Source organism: Clarias gariepinus, unplaced genomic scaffold, assembly GCF_024256425.1.
Source record: "Clarias gariepinus isolate MV-2021 ecotype Netherlands unplaced genomic scaffold, CGAR_prim_01v2 scaffold_38, whole genome shotgun sequence".
In the NCBI taxonomy this organism is placed as follows: Eukaryota; Metazoa; Chordata; class Actinopteri; order Siluriformes; family Clariidae; genus Clarias; species Clarias gariepinus.
Genome location: NW_026521005.1, coordinates 141,971 through 156,962, shown reverse-complemented (window position 1 = coordinate 156,962; position 14,992 = coordinate 141,971). Strand labels below are relative to the sequence as shown.

General features: G+C 45.7%; 1 protein-coding gene across 1 annotated transcript; it reads left to right on the top strand.

Annotated features, from left to right (window-relative positions):
• Window positions 1-9,700: 9,700 nt before the first annotated feature.
• On the top strand, window positions 9,701-14,584 carry cunh10orf88 (chromosome unknown C10orf88 homolog). The gene is made up of 6 exons (XM_053491002.1): window positions 9,701-10,082; window positions 12,105-12,302; window positions 12,386-12,458; window positions 12,958-13,158; window positions 13,380-13,675; window positions 13,783-14,584. The coding sequence occupies exons 1-6, from the start codon at window positions 9,952-9,954 to the stop codon at window positions 13,964-13,966; spliced, it is 1,083 nt and encodes a 360-aa protein (XP_053346977.1). The 5' UTR covers window positions 9,701-9,951; the 3' UTR covers window positions 13,967-14,584.
• The last annotated feature ends 408 nt before the right edge of the window (window positions 14,585-14,992 follow it).

Below are 14,992 nucleotides of genomic sequence, written 5' to 3'. Positions count from 1 at the left end.
CAGGGTGCCAAGAGAGGAGCTGTGGTATTGTATGAGGAAGTCTGGAGTGGCAGAGAAGTATGTTAAAGTGGTGAAGGACATGTATGAGAGCTGTAAGACAGTGGTAAGATGTGCTGTAGGTGTGACAGAAGAGTTTAAGGTGGAGGTGGGTCTGCATCAAGGATCGGCTCTAAGCCCCTTTTTGTTTGCTCTGGTGATGGACAGGATGACAGATGAGGTAAGACAGGAATCCCCATGGACTATGATGTTTGCAGATGACATTGTGCTGTGTAGCGAGAGCAGGGAACAGGTGGAGGAAAATTTGGAGAGGTGGAGGTATGCTCTGGAAAGCAGAGGAATGAAGGTTAGCCGCAGCAAGACGGAATACATGTGTGTAAATGAGAGGGACCCAGGAGGATCGGTGAGGCTACAGGGAGCAGAGGTAAAGAAGGTGCAGGATTTTAAGTACTTGGGGTCAACGGTCCATAGCAACGGAGAGTGTGGAAAGGAGGTGAAGAGGCGGGTACAGGCAGGCTGGAATGGGTGGAGAAAAGTGTCAGGTGTGTTGTGCGATAAAAGAGTATCAGCGAGAATGAAAGGAAAGGTGTACAGGACAGTGGTGAGACCAGCGATGCTCTACGGCTTAGAGACAGTGGAGAAAAGACAGGAGGCAGAGTTGGAGGTAGCAGAGCTGAAGATGTTGAGGTTCTCTTTGGGAGTGACAAGGATGGATAGGATTAAGAATGAGTTCATCAGAGGGACAACCCACGTTAGATGTTTTGGAGATAAAGTCAGAGAGGCCAGATTGAGGTGGTTTGGACATGTTCAGAGGAGAGATTGTGAATATATCGGTAGAAGGATGCTGGGGTTGGAACTGCCAGGCAGGAGGTCTAGAGGAAGACCAAAGAGGAGATTTATGGATGCAGTAAGAGAGGACATGAAGTTAGTTGGTGTGAGAGAAGAGGATGCAGAGGATAGGGTTAGATGGAGGCAGATGATTCGCTGTGGCGACCCCTGAAAGGGAACAGCCGAAAGACAAAGAAGAAGTGCTATTGTTATAACAGGCTTACTTCGTCACTTATCTAGAGCTTTTTTTCAAAGAAGTCGAGTGGCTTATTAACGTGACTGGGGTGTGTTGTCTCTAAGTGTCTTCCTACTTTGTTGGGTCTCGTGCTGTCTGCTGCCAGCGGTTTAAGACCCAAAACACACACGGGTCTCTCCTCTGCCCCCACCATCCCCACCATGAATCCAAGCGCATCATGTTTTCCTTTCGGCTGGCTTTTTGGTCGATTAGGCTGATGATGCTGAATCACCTGCTTTTTTGTGGTTCATGTAACAAATGTATCCATTGATGTTATTATGCTCACTACATACAGTACGCTACTGACCCGGTTTGTGTCCGCGGTAAAGTTAGTTTGATATTCGCATCTCCAAATTCAATAGCTGCGTAAATAAACCCGTGAATAAGATACCCAGATACATTTCCTCTCTACATTGTCTTTCAGCTACATCCGCCTTAAATTATACATGTTTAAAAGCATAAACACCATTATTCTCTACAGCGCAACGAATGACTTAGGGATCATCGCAAAAACGCCGCACAGCAACAAAAAGCGTAGAACGATATTGATCTTCCCTTCTGTTCAGCGCCTGAAGGATCAAAAAGCAACTTTGTTGCCACACTGGAAACTAGAAATGCCAGACTAGTACTGCCTGATAAAATATTAATGTTTAACAAAAATACAGAAACATTAGCATACACATTGGAATGAATGAAATGACATATATAATACCGAATGTTTCCTTATATATTGTTCCTCTGCAATTAACATGCCGACGTTAAACCGTTATTGTTGCACTATGGTTCCACTTTTTCTCTGATGTTATTTTAATTTACTTGTATTAATGATCCATTTCTTTGCGTGTGATTGTTTAGCTTCGAGTTCCCAATCTTTATTGTAAAGAAAAACATTTATTATAATAGGTACTTTCCTATTATTTTCCACTAATTCCCTCCCGTTCATCGGCCCCACCTGTCATGTCTGTATTCCCCACTAGTGGGGCACCACACACTTTGAGAACCACTGCATTAAACGTACTCCAATCGCTTCTTTTGACAACTATAAAATATGCCAATTACATTTTAGATTACATTTAGTAAATTTAGGATTCTATTTATTTGTGTTAATGAAATACATCTTTCTCATAAAATACAGTACAGTCGACTATTGGCACATATAACAACATGAACTCCCCCCACCCCCCATATCAAAGTGTGACAAAAAAGGTGGAAAAGCGAATGAATATGTAAATGAGCTGCTCCTACCACAGCTACAACATTTAAAATGTACAGACAGTAAGTTATAAAAGACACGATGCACACATGCGTATCCCAATTTACATGCACAAAACAAATATATATATTTATAGAAGAATACATTATTATACAATACGCTTATGTATGGCGCCACCAAGTATGTTGTTAAGTGTGGGAGCCCTAACGCAGGACTTCGAGGGGAGCGTTGGGACATGGCTCGCGTGAGCACCACGCAGCTGAAGGTAAGGGTGCTTATACACCGCTCTTATTAACTCTCTTCTGTTCAGAACGGGGTATGTGTTACTATGAAGAGAGATGCGCTTATGTCTGTATGTGCCACCGTCTTTCTCACTTTTTATTGTATATTGTGTTTTTATCATATTGTAGCATTTTTACGCCGGAAAGAATGCTGGAGAGACGAGTGAGCTTATTTGCTGCCCAATGCAATGGCTGGGAGTACTTTATTAGGCACTCAGCATGTATAGCATGAACAGCACCTTCACTCAGGATCCTACATCCAATTCAGCGTCAGCCTGAACTGGAGCACATTTCACACGTCACACCCCCCAACACACACACAACAGGGCCGAAGTCACTAACCCAAACACCTTTCCCCATCATGGTGAACACACCGACATCCCCGCAAGGCATGCTGGTCGTCAGCCGCCGCCCCGCCCACGCCACACTGCCCCCACCCGAGCTGTGACCGTCCCCGGTCACCACGGCGAACTTTGTTTCGGAGGCGTGGAGGCGGTCGGCGCTGGCGGTGGGAACGCCGGCGTCCTTTGACAGGTGAGGGATAAACGCGAACATAGTCCTGAGGCGGTCCGGCCTCCACAGAGTTCGATGTTTCATCGGCGTGCGGCTGGTAAGGCGCAAGACGGTCCCGGTGGAGCAAAACTCGTACCCGCCCCGCCAACCGCACCCGGTAGATGACATCGGAGAGCCGAGCTATTACCGCACAGGGGCCCACCCAGTGAGACACACGCCCGGCCGAGAGCCCCCTCCTCCTCCTTCCGGAGGAACACACCCACACCTGCTCGCCAGCAGCAAAATCTCGCCCCTGGCTGTGAGTGTCCACGCCCATTCGCCCCATAGGTGCCCCCACCCGAAAGTCTTGCAGCGGTGCCCGCAAGCGCTGGGTGGGGCCCTTCTGCCTGGCGATGAGCGGTTCATAGTTCAGCTGTGAGACCGGCGAGACCGGCGGAGCGACTGCGGGTGACGCTCTGGGAGACGCAGTAAGACGGCTGCACGCTGGCTCGGACGGCTGATCACCACCGGATGACCTGGAGGACTGCACGGGGGGAAGTTCCGCCCCCCGGGTGTGTGCTGCTAACCTGTCCGGCTGTGGTTTGGGTCCGAGCAACCTGGCTACCCCGAAGTTACCACGCAGAGTTCTGCTAGCCAAATTCAGCACCGCACCCCATCTCTCCAGAATGTCCAAGCCCAAAATGCAGTCCTCCTCGACATTCTCCACAACGAACCCGTGGGAATAAGTTCGTCCACCCACCTGGACTCGCACTGTGCGACACGCCCTTACCTTCACGTAGCCCCCAGCAACGGTGCAGATGCTGAAGGCAGGATCAGGCCGTCCGCAAACACGCTTGCTTTGCCCCAGTAATCCAGAGCGCAGCAGCGAAACAGTGGAGCCGGTGTCCACGAGCGCCCGCAGTAAGACGCCGTCCAGCACACAGTCGATGTAAAGCCCAGCGCGGCTTACCACGCGTCCTCCCGGCGCTAGTCTAGCGGCTGCTGGTGTACGCTGTCCCGTAGGATTGGCTAGCAACCACGGCCGACCGCTGCTCTACCTGTCTATAAATCTGCCTAGTTGTCTGCAGGTTTGCTTCAAATAAAGGTTGTATCAGTTATATCAGGGGGTGGCGACAAGTGGGTGCAGAGAATTTACTTTATTCATTCATTCAAGAGATTAGTTTAAAATGTTACTGTTTATCCAGTAATGCAATGAGCCTTGAGTCTTGTGGGAGAATTATGTTTATTGTAAAGAATCGAAAAATCATGGCTCTCAATTTATCGATTCATGCAGCTTAGAGTGAATTATCAATAATTATAAAAGACTGTTTCAACAGGTGACAGAAGTTAATTGCTAAAAATAACACCAGCATTACATGGCAGCTGGCAAAACTTGTCAGAGCTCAGCATTTTACTGTAGTCTTTTAAAAAATATTTCTATTTGTCTAATCCACTGACGCTGTATGAGGTTGTTTAGATTTGAAAATGGTGTCATGACATCTTCTGGAATGTGGTTCATTTCATCCAGGGCACCAATAACCACCAGCTCCTGTCTGCAAATGAACTGTAGGTGGTCAATGTTCAGTGGCGTCTCTCCAAGACATGAACCAAACCATCATGAAGATATTGAAGAATGTACTGCTAGAGAGATTACTAAATTATTAAAAAGAAAATATGTATTTCAATGTACAGACAGTAAGTTATACCATTTAAAATAAGGGTTTTGATGCTGCTGCTTATCTTTTTCAAATCATTGTTTCAACACAGTTGTGACATAAAGTACAACATGCTATATGTATTTATTGCTGTAACTGTAAGTTCAAACGCACCAAACACCAGTTTAGAAAGTCATAATAAATGATCCATTCACCACTCAAACTGACAATATACACCGCTCTTGAGACAATATCCAGTCACATGATATCGTTACTATGCTGAGTGTTTGATTTGTTTAATTTGAAAAATAAAAAACCGTGACAAACATGTAATGAGGGTGAAGTGTTTATAAAGATGATAAAGTGTTTAGCTGTGTTATTTTCGGCAAAGTTCATTAATGAAACATCATGTAATAAAGTAATAAAATCCTGTTCTTGGTTTGAGTCGGTAAAACTTCATTTCCGTTGTCAGACTGCGTAAAAGGTGTGTAAAGCTGAGCTACTCGAGTGCTGCGCTTCTGGTGAGTCGCATCTGATTGGCTGAAGAGTACGAGTGACCCGCGTTGGTGCCAGCAAAGTCTCAAAAATACACACGCTCACACACACACAAATCCAGTGCGATTCACACACAAAAGACGATTTGCACATTCAAAGTCCATGATACACTCATGACTTTTAAACATTTCACGTTGTACATCCATGAATTGTGTTTTGCATTTGTGAAACGTATATTATGAATATATATATATTTATTTTGTGCACAAGAGTTATTTTTTGGTAAAATATATTTTTTTCGTGCATGTGAATTGGGTTTCGCACATGTGTATTGCGATACGCACATCTGCATTTAATGAGATTATTTCGCTTCCACAGGTAAACTGTATTACAAATGGAACGCAGCGTACTGGATGCGTCACACGGCTGCGATATATTACATTATAACCATATTATACCAACAATTACCTGTTAGAAATACACAAAATGAAATAAATCTGGTGTTTAAACCACTGCAGAGACATCACAGCCAGTGGTAGTTTTCAGAAGTTCTTTCTGAGGTTAAGCAGCGTTGGGCGGCTACATGAGCGGCATTTAAAATTACCTGAAGCTCAAATCTCTGAAAACAGTGAAGCATTTTTTAAATAGACGCTATCTTTAATAACCGATGGAGGTTTTGAGCTGTATACACACGCCCTCTTGCCTATACAACTCTTAAAACTACGCTTTATGACACAATACCAGTAATATTTAAAACATTTTGCAGGCTGCCGTTTGGAGAAACCAGTGGATAAAGAATAAACCAGTTCTTGGGTCAAAATAACCCAACCAGGTGTTCATTTGTAAATTATCCACTACATCTCATATGACCCAACATGAGAAGCACAACAATGTGTTTACAGAAACAAAACAACATTTTTTAAAAATAAATATTATTAAGTACAACAAAATTCCTGTAAAAAATTCATATGATGAGTTAAAATAATAACAATAAACAGATACAAACAGAGATATGCTCTATAACAGGTCATTCTTTGTACATATAACTTGAACTTGATCTTCTGTCTAAACAAAATTTTTTTTTTATTCATTATTGTACAGTTAATGTCAGCAGCTTTGGTTCTGATTTTTCATGTTTGTTAAATAAATACTCGGATGTGGAAATTACCATCGGTGTAGTTTTTCTTCTATACACCATATTGTTATACGATTAAATAAAAAAAAACTGCGGAAACAGAAAATTGCAGGAATAAAGTGAATTTTAACTTGCTGGAATCGTTTTTTTAAGACAAAACTTCTACTTTTTCCATTTCTCATCTGTGATTCACTCTCTAATTACTGACCGGAGATTGTATTTAGCTGACAATGAAAGAAGTACAACTTTATGTAAACAAGGCGTAAGATATTCAACTTTACAAACTTATATTTTTTGTATTAATATGCTACTGGGGGATTAATTATTTGATAGTAATCTGTAATTATGATAATCCTGTAAGAGCGTTCTTATTTGTCTTTCTGTTGTTCCCTTTCAGGTGTCACCACAGCGAATCATTTGCCTCACCTATCCTCTGCATCCTCTTCTCTCACACCAACTAACTTCATGTCCTCTCTCACTGGATCCATAAATCTCCTCTTTGGTCTTCCTCTAGACCTCCTGCCTGGCAGTTCCAACCTCAGCATCCTTCTACTGATATATTCACCATCTCTCCTCTGAACATGTCCAAACCACCTCAATCTGGCCTCTCTGACTTTATCTCCAAAACATCTAACATGGGTTGTCCCTCTGATGGACTTATTCTTGATCCTATCCATCCTTGTCACTCCCAAAGAGAACCTTAACATCTTCACTTCTGCTTCCTCCAACTCTGCCTCCTGTCTTTTCTTCAGTGTCACTGTCTTGAACTCTCTTCCTTTCACTCTTGCTGATAGTCTTTCACACATCACACCTGACACTTTTCTCCACCCATTCCAACCTGCCTGTACCCGCCTCTTCAACTCCTTTCCACACTCTCTGTTGCTTTGGACCGTTGACCCTAGGTACTTAAAGTCCTGCACCTTCTTTACCTCTGCTCCCTGTAGCCTTACTGTTCCACTTAGGTTCCTCTCATTCACACACATGTATTCTGTCTTGCTGCGGCTAACCTTCATTCCACTGCTTTTTAGAGTGCACCTCTATCTCTCTAGATTTTCCTCCACCTGTTCCCTGCTCTCGCTACACTCTAGACTTCCTTTCTCTAAACGTACAAAGACACAATGCAACTCCCTGTTACCTTTTCTGTACTTCTCCACCAGCATCATCAAAGCAAATACTGCATCTGATGTACTCTTTCTAGGCATGAAACCATATTGCTGCTCACAAATGCTCACCTCTGCCCTTAACCTAGATTTCACTACTCTTTCCCAAAGCTTCACTGTATGGCTCATCAGCTTTATTTCTCTGTATAAAGATCGGCACTAATACACTTCAGCTCCATTCCTCTGAGATCCTTTTACTCTTTATCTTGTTAAACAAACTAGTCAGAAACTCTACTGCCACCTCTCCTAAGCACTTTCATATCTCCACAGGTATCTCATCAGGACCAACAGCCTTCCACTCTTCATCTTTTTTAACGCCCTTCTCACCTCACTTTTACTAATATTTGCTACTTCCTGCTCCACAACAGTCACCTCTTCTACTCTTTGTTCTCTTTCATTTTCCTCATTTCATCAACTCTGTAAAGTACTCCTTCCATCCTCCCATCACCCTCCTGGCACCTGTCAGTACATTTCCATCCCTATCTTTAATCACTCTAACCTGCTGCACATCCTTCCCATCTCTATCTCTCTGCCTCACCAACCTGTACAGATCCTCCTCTCCCTCTTAACTGTCCAATCTAACATACAAGTCCTCATATGCTCTTTGTTTGGCCTTTGCCACCTCTACCTTCACCTTACTCTGCATCTCCCTGTACTCCTGTCTACTCTCTTCAGTCCTCTCAGTGTCCCACTTCTTCTTAGCTAGCCTCTTTCCCTGTATACACACCTGGACTTCCTCGTTCCACCACCAAGTCTCCTTGTCCAATTTTCCCCTTCCTTATGATACACCAAGTACCCTCCTACCTGTCTCCCTGATCACCTTAGCTGTAGTTGTCCAGTCAACTGAAAGCACCTCCTGACCACCCAGAGCCTTTCTCGACTCCTCCCTGAAAACTGCACAATATTCTTCCTTTTTCCGTTTCCACCACTTTGTCCTCTGCTCTGCCTTTGTTCTCTTCACCTTCCTCACCACCAGGGTTATTTTACACACCACCATTCTGTGTTGTCTGGCTACACTCTCCCCTACCAATACTTTGCAGTCACTGATCTCCTTCAGATTACAACATCGACACAAGATGTAGTCCACCTGAGTGCTTCTGCCTCCACTCTTATATGTCACCCTATGTTCCTGCCTCTCCCGGGAGAAAGTATTCACTACTGCCATTTCCATCCTTTTTGCAAAGTCCACCACCATCTGTCCTTTGTGTTCCTGTCCTGTAGACCAAACCTGCCCATCACATTCTCATCACCTGTTTCCTTCCCCAACATGTCCATTAAAATCCGTACCAGTCACCACTCTCTCACCTCTGGGGAAGCTCTGCATCACTTCATCTAACTCACTCTAGAATGTCTCCTTCTCTTCTAACTCACATCCTACCTGTGGGGCATAACCACTAACAACACTGAACATCACACCATCAACTTCCAGCCTCAGACTCATCAACCTGTCTGATACTCTTTTCACCTCTAGAACATTCCTTACAAAATTCTAGTCTTGCTACCTTTCCGCCCGTCTGGTCTCCTGGACACACAGTATATCCACCTTCCTTCTCTGCATCATGTCAACCAACTCTCTTGTCTTCCCTGTTATAGTCCCAACATTCAGAGTCCCTACTGTCCTTATCTGTTCCTGTTCTCTTTCTGCTTATAAACACACCTTCCTCTTCTCCTTCTTCGACCAACAGGAGCCAGATTTCCACCAGCACCCTGTAGGTCATCAGCACCGTCGTTGTTAACCCGGGACACAACCGACCCGGTATGGAAGTCCTCTTAGTGATTCGCATCATTTGATTTGCCAGATGTTTTACGTCAGATGCCCTTCCTGACACAACCCTCTGCATTTATCCAGAATTGGGACTGGCACACGAAGAGACTGGATTGCGCCCCCTGTGGTTGTATTAATCCTGTGAGAGAAATATGCTGTATATAGATCTCTCTCTCTCTCTCTCTCTCTCTCTCTCTTTTACTTGAGGCTTTGAGATTTGTTCTTATTTATATTTTTACGTAATTCCCCCAAATATTTTATTTTATATCTAAATACCAGTTAACAATTGTATTGTTTGTATGTATTCCATTTTAAACAGAACGATTTGCTAGTAGAACTCGTGTGTGAACGTTAATCGACGGGGACTTTTATTTATTCAGGCGGAAGTGAATTCAGACCTATCGCGTATCGCCGTGAGCAGTGGAGTGCGCTTGCGTGAAAAATGGCGCGCATGCGCAGTGCGTAGAGCGCGTGGGTAATGGCAGGCGCTCGTGGGATGTTTGCTGTATGTTCGACTTTAGCATAGAATTACAACTTCAGAGAAAGAAAGAGCGGGAGAGGAGTGTGTGTGTGTGTGTGTGTGTGTGTGTGAGAGAGAGAGAGTCACCATGGATTAGTGTGTGTGTGTGAGCGAGAGAGGTTTCGCTGTAAACATTCCTGCGCAGTGTGTGTGTGTGTGTGTGTGTGTGTGAGATATGATGAGCTCCAGTAGAGATACAGTGGTGTCCACACACACCTCCTGGGTGTGTACCTCTCCCACTGAGCTCAGAGACATCCTCATCACACTCCAGGAGGATCTCAGCACTCAGGAGCCTGATCCAGCTCTGTAAGTGTGTGTGTGTGTGTGTGTGTGTACTGCGAGTATAGTGTGTGTGTGTGTACTGCGAGTATAGTGTGTGTGTGTGTGTGTGTGTGTACTGCGAGTATAGTGTGTGTGTGTGTGTGTGTGTGTGTACTGCGAGTATAGTGTGTGTGTGTGTGTGTACTGCGAGTATAGTGTGTGTGTGTGTGTGTGTGTGTACTGCGAGTATAGTGTGTGTGTGTGTGTGTACTGCGAGTATAGTGTGTGTGTGTGTGTGTGTGTGTACTGCGAGTATAGTGTGTGTGTGTGTGTGTGTGTGTGTGTGTGTGTACTGCGAGTATAGTGTGTGTGTGTGTACTGCGAGTATAGTGTGTGTGTGTGTGTGTGTGTGTGTACTGCGAGTATAGTGTGTGTGTGTGTGTGTGTACTGCGAGTATAGTGTGTGTGTGTGTGTGTACTGCGAGTATAGTGTGTGTGTGTGTGTGTACTGCGAGGATAGTGTGTGTGTGTGTGTGTGTACTGCGAGTATAGTGTGTGTGTGTGTGTACTGCGAGTATAGTGTGTGTGTGTGTGTACTGCGAGTATAGTGTGTGTGTGTGTGTGTACTGCGAGGATAGTGTGTGTGTGTGTGTGTGTGTACTGCGAGTATAGTGTGTGTGTGTCTGCTGCGAGGATAGTGTGTGTGTGTGTGTGTGTGTCTGCTGCGAGGATAGTGTGTGTGTGTGTGTGTGTCTGCTGCGAGGATAGTGTGTGTGTGTGTGTGTGTCTGCTGCGAGGATAGTGTGTGTGTGTGTGTGTGTCTGCTGCGAGGATAGTGTGTGTGTGTGTGTCTGCTGCGAGGATAGTGTGTGTGTGTGTGTGTGTCTGCTGCGAGGATAGTGTGTGTGTGTGTGTGTCTGCTGCGAGGATAGTGTGTGTGTGTGTGTGTCTGCTGCGAGGATAGTGTGTGTGTGTGTGTGTGTCTGCTGCGAGTATAGTGTGTGTGTGTGTGTGTCTGCTGCGAGGATAGTGTGTGTGTGTGTGTGTCTGCTGCGAGTATAGTGTGTGTGTGTGTGTGTCTGCTGCGAGGATAGTGTGTGTGTGTGTGTCTGCTGCGAGGATAGTGTGTGTGTGTGTGTCTGCTGCGAGGATAGTGTGTGTGTGTGTGTGTGTCTGCTGCGAGGATAGTGTGTGTGTGTGTGTGTCTGCTGCGAGGATAGTGTGTGTGTGTGTGTGTCTGCTGCGAGGATAGTGTGTGTGTGTGTGTGTCTGCTGCGAGGATAGTGTGTGTGTGTGTGTGTCTGCTGCGAGGATAGTGTGTGTGTGTGTGTGTGTCTGCTGCGAGGATAGTGTGTGTGTGTGTGTGTGTGTGTCTGCTGCGAGGATAGTGTGTGTGTGTGTGTGTGTGTCTGCTGCGAGGATAGTGTGTGTGTGTGTGTGTGTGTCTGCTGCGAGGATAGTGTGTGTGTGTGTGTGTGTCTGCTGCGAGGATAGTGTGTGTGTGTGTGTGTCTGCTGCGAGGATAGTGTGTGTGTGTGTGTGTCTGCTGCGAGGATAGTGTGTGTGTGTGTGTGTCTGCTGCGAGGATAGTGTGTGTGTGTGTGTGTCTGCTGCGAGGATAGTGTGTGTGTGTGTGTGTCTGCTGCGAGGATAGTGTGTGTGTGTGTGTGTGTGTGTCTGCTGCGAGGATAGTGTGTGTGTGTGTGTGTGTGTGTCTGCTGCGAGGATAGTGTGTGTGTGTGTGTGTGTGTGTCTGCTGCGAGGATAGTGTGTGTGTGTGTGTGTGTGTCTGCTGCGAGGATAGTGTGTGTGTGTGTGTGTGTGTCTGCTGCGAGGATAGTGTGTGTGTGTGTGTGTGTCTGCTGCGAGGATAGTGTGTGTGTGTGTGTGTCTGCTGCGAGGATAGTGTGTGTGTGTGTGTGTCTGCTGCGAGGATAGTGTAATGATTCTCCAGTTCCATTCAATAGCTGTTTAAACTAATTTCAGGCCAATAACACACTTAGTGTTGTGCAGTTTTAGGGAAATTGTACCTGTTCTGATCTCCTACACTGTGTTTGTTTGTCCCAGGGGCGAGTCTGTGCGCTTGGAGCGAGCCGAGGAATCGTCGCCGTGTGTCATCACCCTGCTGTGCCGCCCTGACTCGGGTGGAGTCATCACCAGCCTTCAGGTCGTGAGCGAGGCGAGGACTGTGGAGGTGTACTCGCTCTCCGGAGACTACTGCGGGACGAGCCGCGGCGAGGAGGATCCACGATGGCAGCAATGCAGGTACACGTGGAACAGAGAACATCAGAGGAACCTTCAGCTCCCAGTTTATTGATTTGAATGTAATGTAGATGTTGTTGTACTAGTGGTGATGATAAGAGACTCTTCTACACGAGCCGCTTGGAGTTGGAATCCCCACTATCATCATGTGAAGTAAAGGTACGTCTTCTCGTGAAAACACACACGCACACACACAGAGTAAGCATGGTCTAAATGTAGAAAAAGTGACATGTGGAATGTCACCATGGAGTTTCATAGAATCCCTTTAGTATCTGTGTTATAAATTCAAATCATCTTAAGCAATTTCCATGTAGGATTAATAAAGTTAATAAAACAGGTTATTTCCTGTTAGGCCACTAGGGGAGCAATAATCTCCAAGCTATAAAATCAGGTACTTGGAGAATGTCGCTCTTCACTCTGGCCTAATGAATTTAATTTAGCTAAACAATTTCCACAAATTAATATGATTCAAAAAGTTAAATCAGAGTATCTGAAATGTTAAAAGTTGATGTGAGGCTAACGATTGTTATAAATTAACAGATTTATTAAATACACCCGAGACCAGTGTGTATTGATTATCATTAGAATGTGTGAGAGCAGAACTGATCCTGAATCAGTAGGTGTTCATGGTAAAAGTCTCTCTCATGTCTCTGTGCAGCTGCTGTCTCTCGGAGGACGCTCGGACGTGCGAATCCATCAGGTGGCTGTGGGACTACGGTTCCGTCCTGGAGCAGAGTTCCGGGCCGGCCCGGCCGCTGGCATCGACCTTTACCGTGTCCAGGCCATGATGGAGGAGATGGGCGCTACGCTCTCACCTGGAGCGCAGAATCTGATGGAAATGGTGCAGTTTCAGCAAAAGGTGAGTCTGAGAGCAGGACACGCGTGTCTGACGATCACTCAGGTGTCAGAACACACGTCATCTCCAAACTGGGTGTCTAATCTCATGACAGGAAAATGTAAAGCAGGAGACGAGTACACCTGAGGTTGTTAAAACAGAGCTGAGCTGGACTTTGCTAGACCTTTGCCACGCCTCTGTTAAGTTTTTCATTTTTGCCAAACATCCTTCTGTGCTGTTTTTAGAACAAAGCCGACATCCTTGGTGGCTTCCTGCCGCTGCTGATGGGTGGAGGAGCGTTAGCGTGCTTGTCCAAGGGACCTAAAGCGACAGGAGGCGAATGCTCACAGACCGCGCATCAGTCTGGAACGTCCCCTGCTGACCAGAGCGGCGTTCCGGGTGCGGGAGCAGGTGGTCTGTGTGGGAACCGGAGTCCAGTCAGTCCTGATCTGCTTCCTGTGCTTCAGAGTGTGTGTGGTCAGGTTACACAGCTCCGCCTCGACGCTATGACCGCACCAGAGAAGAAGACGAACGGAGAGCGGTGAGTCAGCTGAAGGTTTATTTTTTTTCTCTTTAATCCTCCTTTTAATATTGGTGGACATTTTTGTGTTTGAACTTCCCTGGTTGTGTGTGTTCTGTGTGAGGCAGTGAGGACCACACGTGCTGCGGAGGTTTGGAGAAAGTTCTGGAGAAAGTGGTGGAGAAGCGTATGCAGGACCTGGAGACCCGGCTGAAGGAGCACATGGACTCCCGACTGGACGCCCTTCAGCAGCGTCTGGAGCTCACGCTAAACCAGCTCACGCTTCCCACGAGCACAGCAAGCCCACGGTGAACCCGCTGACCGGGAACACCAGCGCCGACGCACGCCCATACAGTGCTTCCTGAGGGCGTGGTTTATTTAAATAACTTTGCTAACAGTTTGGTTGAAGGAGTCGTGTCTAACCTTTACGTTTTTTTTTGAAAGCCTTAAACTTTAATGGTTATGATGATAAATAACGTTTCTGATGTTTCAGCTGCTGATCCGCTGAGCGTTTTAACGGTCGTCAGTTACTTATCTAATTTATTATTGACAGTCATGGACACCGCTAATCAGTCACCTGACTCAGAGTGAGCATCGTCACTAATGCTGCTTTTCCTCAACTCCTAATGTTCACACAAGCTTGACGTTGGATCTTAATGAGAATTTAAACGGTTTGCGGTTCCACTGTACGACAGGTTGTTGGTGTTTTTAACCCAGCGAGAGCGCCGAAGCCCCAGAGGCTGAACCTGAACAACAGAACCTGAACCTCTGCCGAAACAGAGACGGGTGGTTCTGCCTCCTGGGATCTCATCTTAAGGACGTGTTTGTGTTGTTTAAGGTGTTTGTTCATCGACATTGTATTTAATGGTTTATATTAAACCCACTAAGGACAAAAAAAAAGAAAACATTAAAAGGTGTTTAATACTTAGAGTTCCTCTTGTGTTCTTTGAAGTTGTATTCTCGTGCTGGTGTTAAGATTGTGACCTTTTAAACAACTTTGTTTTACAAAACGGCCTAAAGATAAATCTAATGAGCGAGCAGGATCACCTGACTTACAACCTACTGACCTAAAGCTGGCAACCAATCACTGATCAGCACTGAATGAGACGTCCAATCGCTGATCAGCACTGAATGAGACGTCCAATCGCTGATCAGCACTGAACGAGACGTCCAATCGCTGATCAGCACTGAACGAGACGTCCAATCGCTGATCAGCACTGAACGAGACGTCCAATCGCTGATCAGCACTGAACGAGACGTCCAATCGCTGATCAGCACTCCATAGCTGTTTTCCTTCATGACACCTGTACAGGGGTGATTTTAAAGTATCTCACCAGT

What these genes read in the sequence shown, in the direction of transcription:
- cunh10orf88 (XM_053491002.1), top strand. Translation starts at nt 9,952, where the DNA reads ATGATGAGCTCCAGTAGAGATACAGTGGTGTCCACACACACCTCCTGG. An exon ending in CCACGATGGCAGCAATGCAG is followed by an intron (nt 12,303 to 12,385) that starts GTACACGTGGAA and finishes TTGTTGTACTAG; the next exon opens with TGGTGATGATAAGAGACTCT. An exon ending in TATCATCATGTGAAGTAAAG is followed by an intron (nt 12,459 to 12,957) that starts GTACGTCTTCTC and finishes GTCTCTGTGCAG; the next exon opens with CTGCTGTCTCTCGGAGGACG.